General features: G+C 39.2%; 1 protein-coding gene across 1 annotated transcript in view; it reads right to left on the bottom strand.

Moving 5' to 3' along the window:
• Positions 1–5,893: 5,893 nt before the first annotated feature.
• The window catches only part of LOC107571615 (pterin-4-alpha-carbinolamine dehydratase 2-like), a 9,998-nt gene continuing 7,750 nt past the window's right edge, over positions 5,894–8,141 (bottom strand). The window contains exons 3-4 of the mRNA XM_016257945.1: positions 6,803–6,883; positions 5,894–6,222 (exon numbers count right to left, since the gene is read on the bottom strand). Of these exons, the coding sequence (XP_016113431.1) occupies positions 6,127–6,222; positions 6,803–6,883 (177 nt within the window). The 3' untranslated portion in view covers positions 5,894–6,126. The remainder of the gene's footprint in view (positions 6,223–6,802; positions 6,884–8,141) is intronic.

Below are 8,141 nucleotides of genomic sequence, written 5' to 3'. Positions count from 1 at the left end.
ACAATTAAAATCCCTCGCATATCTAACTAACCCTGCAGCACATCAGCCCTGCCATGAAGCCTTTTATAGACTCACAAAGCTGGCTATTATCATGTCTAGAGGGACTGATTAACCAAGCGGGCTTGTGATAGCAGAGCCTGAAAGAGTTACTTACTCTGATTGAGTTTCATCCTGCTGCTTCTGTCTTTTCAGATCTAATGAAAGGAAAACTAGCGACCAGGTCCCTGTTCTTATATTATTATGATTTACAGACACTTAATCTGTTCTGCCATGCAGGCTGCTAAATCGAGAAAGAGTGTTAATTACATTCTAAATGCAAAATCACATGTTACTAAATGCTGGATTTTAGTGCGATGGGAACTTTGGGGGAACCTCGTGCCGGGCCTGCCATTAGATCGACAGTGAATATAACATATATACTTCTGTATAGTACAGTATATACAGTATGTCGGGTAGGCCAAGAGTGAATTCTACATTACGTTCCTATAGGGATAAAAAATATAGACTTACTTAAATTACTGTGTTCCTATGCATATTTGTAAGTAATGAGTAATACTACTAATAAATAGTAATTGTATTACTAGTAATAATAATAATATTTTCATTGCACATTGTAATTTAAATTGTTTTTGTAATTAACATGTGACGTGGACATTGGTAGGTAAATTGTTAATCGAAAAAAAAAAAACCTTGAAGGAGCTCGTTGAACACAGGTACAGTGATAAACAATATTTACAAATAAATTACCACTGGAATGAATACATAATGCAAATTAGGCTACTGCAGTTTCGGTATCTGGATGGTGCGTGTCACATTTAGCAGCTGTTTTGCAGATTTTGCCCTCCTGTCAGTGAGCCTGTCACACTCACCGATTAAGAACGCTGGATAGGTGACACAATAAACGACTGACTTTATTTTTTTTTCTTTTTCGATTTCCTGCTTATGTGAAGCTAAAAACAAAAGCGCTGCGTGGACATAAACTGTAGTACTGGACTGAATCGGGGTGTAGTTTATGGAATAACTTTACCCTGTTAAAGTAAATCCAGCAGCTTCAGTGATAAATTGAGTCAAGTGGAAATAGTCTTAAATGGACCGTTCACCCAAAAATGAAAAATCTGTCATCATTTACTCTCCCTCATGTCGTTCCAAACCTGTACTAGTTTCTTGCTTCTGCTGAACACAAAAGTCATTTTGAAGAATGGAACCAAACAGTTGATGGTAGCCATTGACTTTTCCATACTATGGAAGTCAATGGGGACCGTCAACTGTTTAGTTACACACATTCTTCAAAATATCTTCTTTTATGTTCAACAGAAACATGCAATGCACTGTATATCTTACATAACAGTCAAGGGTCAAAAGCCAACTCAAAGGTTTTGACATCCATTCAAACTCTAAAGAAGTTATTACTCCATCTCTGTATTTGAGGCTTCTGTGCTGCTTGCCCAAACTGGCCGTCAATGGAGAAAGATGACTTTTTCAGCCAGAGGGTTTGTTTACACTCACATGTAATCATATTCTTTAACATTAAACAAACAGATTAACATGATACCATACAATATATGATATGATACCATGATACCAAGTACCATAAACCATCATAATCATTTCGGGTATACAGAGAATTGCTTAAGTTTAAGCACCATAATAAACAAACAACTCCTCACCTTCCCACCATACTTGGCGTCCTCCTCTATCATTATTCCAGAAAGGGTATAAGAACATTGATAAAATTCCTTTCAGGTCTTTTAGGAGGCAAAATGTCTGCTGCCATGTATGTATGTACGCCCTTTAACACAAGTAAACCAAGTGTGTTGAAGCAATATGGGTAATGTCTACTGGTTTGGTCCTCAGGTGGCCAGTCTGAGACAACAGTTTAGCTGTATGTGTGTGTGTCCATCCACGGTGTCTGCCATGGGAGACGTTTATAGCACCAATGTGCCAGCAACATCTAATTCACTGCCACATCAAGTTAAATAAAGAATTTTTAAATTCATGTATGACTTTGTGTCTTTATTAAACAAATAATGGTATTAAAATGAAGGGGAATTGGAGAACCAGAGAGGAAACCCAACCATCTGCAGATGACAACTGGGATCACACTTCGGCCCCTCTAACAACATTTGAGAAAGAAGTCCCAATATCTACATCTGGGATACTGGATAATAAGTCTGCAACCTTGTTCACTGATCTCAGATAATATTTCACAGTGAATTTGTAGGCCTGAAGGGAGAGAGACTGTAATTTGTGCATTGGAGTCTTTCATGCATTCCAGTCACTGTACTGTAGAGTCACTCAATGGACTGTCTCTAGCACAAAGTATCTCCCTAGAAGGTAGAAATGGAGGGAATCCAGGGCCCATGTATTGGCCAAACACTTCTTCTAGAGCAGGGGGGGTCAAACTCAGTTCCTAGAGGGCCAGAGCCCTTCAGAGTTTAGTCCCAATCCTGCTCCAACACAGACACCATGTAGTTTTCAAATAAGCCTGAAGGACTTGATTAGTTGGATCCGGTGTGTTTAATTTTGGTTGAATCTAAACTCTGCAGGGCTCCGGCCCTCCAGGAATTGAGTTTGACACCCCTGTTCTAGAGTATCATGTCTCTCAGGGAAATCCGGCTCAGGAATGCCAGCGATCTGTAATCTCCTTCTATTTCCTGCAGTAGCACAGCCCTCAATCTGACTTCAGAGGCATCTGTCTGCAGGAAGAACAGTTGCAGTTGCTTTGAGCTAAGCAGCACAAAGTCGATGCAAAATCTGAGTGCGCCATGCTTTCGGGGACTAGCACAATGAGACTACACCACTCACTGATGAATGGTTCAATGACTCATTCGAAGGGTTGGGGTTACCTCCCTATGGATGAATTCATGTAGCACCAGGTTAGTAAATCTAGGTTTCTCCTAATAAGCTCTATGTCCAGCAACTGTTTGCCTGGTCTCCTTGAGGTTGCTCTAGATGGGAAACATCCAGGAGTTGTTGTGATCAACAAGTTTGGAAGTACTGCTCTGCTGGTTTATCCTCCTTACCAATAGCACAAAGAGTGGTGTACTTACTGGCTCGGCCCTGAGGTGGCCTTCTTTCAGCAAGTTAATATGGCAGTCTTGCTCATTCTTACCCCACTCCAGCATGGAGATCTTGCAGGTGATACTGCCAGTCATTCACAATACTTTAGGTTCTATGCCAACAAAACAACTTGCTTTCATTTGTGGTCAGCAACAGTAGAACTTGGCACTAAGGATCCCTCCCTGGCACTCATATCACACCAGGTTTCCTGAAAGTGCTGGGCCCCTGGGCTAGTGATGTAATTTCTTCCAGAAGAAATTACATATTGGATTACATATTGGACCACACTGCATATACCATTCTTAGGCCCCTCCAACAGTTCTTTTAGCAGGTCCAGAGGTCCTCTTACCTGCTGACCATACAACAAAGCAACTTGAGAGAATCCCATGGAGGCCTTTTCACCTTTTGGTGAGCAACCACTAGGTAAAGCAGGAGTGGGCAACTCTGGCCCTCGAGGTCCACTGTCCTGCAGAGTTTAGCTCCAACCCAGATCAAACAGGCAATCCTACATGTAGGTTTCTAGTAACCCTGAATCCTGATCTTGATTATCTTGTTTAGGTGTTTGATTAGAATTGGAGCTAAACTCTGCAAGAAAGTGAGTGCCAGAGCTGCCCATCCCTCAGGTAACATAGCCACTGGTGCCAGTCAAAACTTTGCACAGCATGCTATTCAAGGTTTGGTTTAAACATTCAGCCAAGCCATCAGTCTGGGGATGGTAAGGTGTGGTTGTAATGCAAAATAATAGCGGACATTCAATCCCAGTTTCTTAAAAAAAAATTCTCCCAAGCCAGTAGACAGTGTAGTTTGCCAAAATTGGAAAAAGTAAAACAAAACATCTATAGATGGAGCCCCAGGTTACACCCGCCTTTTAAGTCATCATCTGCCAATGACAATTAGGTGGTGTTTAACAGTCAAAGTTTTCCTGAAGGTTTGTCCTGACAAGCGGTTTCGAACCACCAAAACAAACTCAAAATCACCTTCGTTTTGGCTGGATTTCATTCAAAACCAAGGGGTATATTGGGGCCTGGACAGTGGTGTTGAATTTCTTCCATTTGTACAATCTGCCTGGTAGATTGGTGGATCCTAAACTCTTTTGAAATAGTTTTGAAACCATTTCCAGTCTGATAAACATCAACTTTTCTTCAGAGTTTCTCAAAAAAATCTCTTTTGACTGAGGCATGGCAAACCCTCAATAACCTGTGCGGTGCTACCTGCAAATATATGGATGCTCTGGGTCAGCTCTGAGGATGAAGCCAGTATGTTATTGGAGGACCTGGACCACAGAAGGAACAGTTTGTTCATTACAAAGGCCTATTGGTGACTGGAGAGAGAGAGAGAGACCAATACGATTGGGGTGGAAATTTAACCCAGTAAAATTAATTCAAATGGAAGGACATGTAGGAGTTGCTTTGACCTTGTTATCTTGATTCACAGATATTTGATTGCTCTGGCTAGTCCCCAAACACCACAACATTTGACTTCTAGCAGCGGACAAGAAATACTATTCTTGCGAATGCCAAACTACAATTCCTGAAGATGATGTTTTCTACTGCTAACTCCACCTAGCTCTGTTTTTCCACAACATCCAAGGTTTGTGTAAAGTGTTGGTGCAGTAGTTTTCAGTAAAGAGTGAGTTAATTAGATTGGCCATTAGTATTGCAACAAAGCAGAGCTCAACTTAACCTGTGTTCTGTCAGCTCACTGAGGTGCACATGTCAATATGATAGGAAGGTATCCTTACTGCGCTTTAAAGGAAACATATTGTACATTCAGACTCTTTCTTGTCCCAAGAAATTATGAAAATGTGTTGTCATCTTGTGTAGCCTAAGTAAGTGTGGTACAGTCAAAATGCTGCATGCTTAGAAACTGAATGAAAGGAAAATATGAGTCTGTACAAGTTTCCTGCTGACATTTCAGAGTACTCTGGGGTTTTATCATCAGCTCTCATTATAAATGAAATGTATGGACTTAAATTTTAAAAATGTATACAAAATATAAAAATTACTTTATGACGTCACTACTGACGAATAACCTGATTTAAAAAATTTTTTTTTTTAAAGTCTTGTAAAAATGTTTTTCCTGCATTACCGGGTTATTGATTAACCCGGTATATGCATATCGTTAGTCTTGGAATGCATATCGTTAGTCTTGGAATCCCTGATGTCAGCCCCGCTGCAATTTGGAGCGATTAGCCAAGCCCAGGTCTGGTTCTACAGGGGTGTTAGATGATTTTAAATACCCTCAAATGAAAGCAAAAGCAATTGAAGATATGACAACATTTGGAGTATGTCAAAAGTTACCATTTACAACATGTTTTTGCAGTGTTGAGCAATGTAGCCAATCAAAGACATTTCTGATGATTTCATGAATGCAATGGTCAATCAGAGGCATTTACACTGGTCAGAATTCACTCACTGCTGAAAACGCCAGAGTTTTTGTTTAATGCAGTTCTGCACACTTGCGAATCATCTCATAAGAAAGTGCAGACGTGATGTAAATAAGAGATTCCTTGTGCAGTTTTGAGAGCATCGTCATTCAAATCAGCAGCAAGAGTCAAAGCTAGTCCAGAGTTTAGTAAACTTTCTTGACTGTGCTGTACTGACTGCTTTGATGCGGTGCAATAAAGACATTGTTTTGATACTTATACCCGTAAAGAATTGTTTGAGAAATAAATTTGTGCATTTCTTTTCATTCAGGGAAGTTTACCAGCCCACTGCACAAAGCAATTATCATACATTTATTTCTATATTTATGAGTTTTGAGTAAGATGAATTCTATTAACATTATACATTTTTAATGCATATATTTTCATATGTAAATATGCACCTGAACAAATAATTTGAAATTGTATCAGATATTTAATGAATATGACATGGATCCACACTCACAGTATTCCATCATCTGTTTGATACACATTTTCCATAATCATGTAGATCGGATCAACAAGAGTGATTTTAAACACACACCTATGTGAAATTAACACATTGCCCTATTTCCCTTTTTTGGAATACAATACAAAAGATTTGAAATATTGAAAATGAATGTACAATCCAGAAGGAAGAGCTGCTACAGGGACAGAGCCACCTTATCAATGAATTTGGCCAGTCGAATGTCCTTCTTTGACAGTCCTCCACAGTCATGTGTCGATAAAGTGATCTGGACCTGAAAGACAGCCAGAAATGATCAACAGCTAGCTTTCGATACATCCACACCTTTACAGATCACTAGGGGTGTTCCTCAGGGCTCCGTTTTGGGGCCTCTATTTTTTATTAAACATGTTGATGTTATCATCATGAATGCTAGTTTTAATTTTTATGCTGATGGCACAGTGATGTCCGCTATCTGTGTGTTGGGGGACTGCAATAATGAGTATTGAGAACAGCCCAAGTTTGTCCTGTATTGCAGACACTTTAATAAAGACAGAATTGTTGTCAGCCTACCACACAGCAAGCTGATTTACAAAACCACTACTGCTTATTTCACAAAGAAAATTTCCACTACAGATCATCAGGATTATTTCCTAGCGCTCGCTCCACTTTTCTCACTCGGCCTGACATGAAATGTGAGCTAGTGCACTACGTAGTGCGATTGTTTGCTATGCTAACGCGACACTTTCAAAGGCCTGATGCGTGTGGCCTCTCATGTACTTTAAACACAGTGTATTCATGTTAAACATTTGGAAAAAACATTATAAACTGCTGCTTAAGAGTGAGAAATACGTGGCTGGGTTTGAAGTTATTACCTTGTTATAAACATTGAACCACTCCGGATGATGGTTCATCTTCTCTGCTTGCAGAGCCACTCGACACATGAAGCCGAACGCCTGAGGAAAAGAAAACCACTGGATTCACTCATCTAGCACACAGTTTAAGCACCATAGTTTTACACCAGACAGGTTCTCCTTGATTATTAGCTGATCAACACAAAATAATGCTTGGTGCTGCTCACGTGCTCGTCACAAATGCTTTATTTGGTCATGTTTTTTTTTTAATTAATATTTTGTATTTTTAGTGGTGTATTTTATAATACTAAAATATTCTTATGGATTAGTTATGATTTATTCATTACCTGTTAACCCCTTTTTGAGCATAGACCTGAAAATGAAATTTCCAACTTAAACTGTAAACATAAAACTTGAATGAGCACAGGCTTAAGTTTGGTCTCTTTTAAAGACACTTGGCAGATTTTTGCTGAAGGGAAAAAAAAGTGAAGTGAAGTGAAGTGAAACATGTTTCACTCTAAAAGTGCTTGAAAGTCAAAGGCATAAATCTAAACAAGTTGTGTTCCACATTTGGTAAAAACAAGGAGCTTTCAGAGAGCTTTTGTTTGGACGTAGTACCAAACGTTTCCACTAGATGAAATTCGCTTCCCATTTGTTTCCAATGTGGTCATTTTTACAGAAAACAACACAAGTGACTATTTTTTTCAGGACCATTGACCTTTTCGAATCACGTCCATTATTTAAGTTTGTGTGTTCACATAGCAAGTGCCAAAACCTTTACCATGTTTCGTACCATTCCAATAAAGTTAAAAACATTTTTTTTTTCAAAATTGACTGAACATTTTTTTTAAAGGAATATATTTTTAATAAAGTAACATACATGCTTAAATGCAATAACACACTGTAATAGGACAATCTGTTCATATTTAACCGAGGCATGGACTGCAGTTTTGGCAAAGTGAATAGAGATGTTCTGTAGAGTCCATCTAAATAGTGAGAGTATGCCAGCTCATGTTTAGCTGAGATCGGAGGATGACCGAGTTTCTGCGTCCTCCAATCAGAGGGCAGATCTCGCTCGAGCTAAACCGCCTGTGAGAATAAAACGCACTGGCTGTTTCAGAGCAATTTCCCAATGCAATCTCAATTAAGCCTTTAAATACTTCCTTAGCTAATTAAGTCAACTGAACCGCCATTGTACACAAGCCTTCGCAGACAAATCTGTGGGCTTGGCCAAACTCTCTCATAATGAAACAGGAGTAGTTTAAAAAAAAAAAAAAAAAGAGGAGGAAATTACGAGTGTCGTATATTGTAAGTAATTTGGGGAACACATGATGTAACACAATTGGCTATTTTATCAAAC

The sequence above is a fragment of the Sinocyclocheilus grahami genome, unplaced genomic scaffold (assembly GCF_001515645.1).
Source record: "Sinocyclocheilus grahami isolate Dianchi unplaced genomic scaffold, SAMN03320097.WGS_v1.1 scaffold1621.1, whole genome shotgun sequence".
In the NCBI taxonomy this organism is placed as follows: domain Eukaryota; kingdom Metazoa; phylum Chordata; class Actinopteri; order Cypriniformes; family Cyprinidae; genus Sinocyclocheilus; species Sinocyclocheilus grahami.
This window is presented reverse-complemented; position numbering and strand designations above follow the sequence as displayed.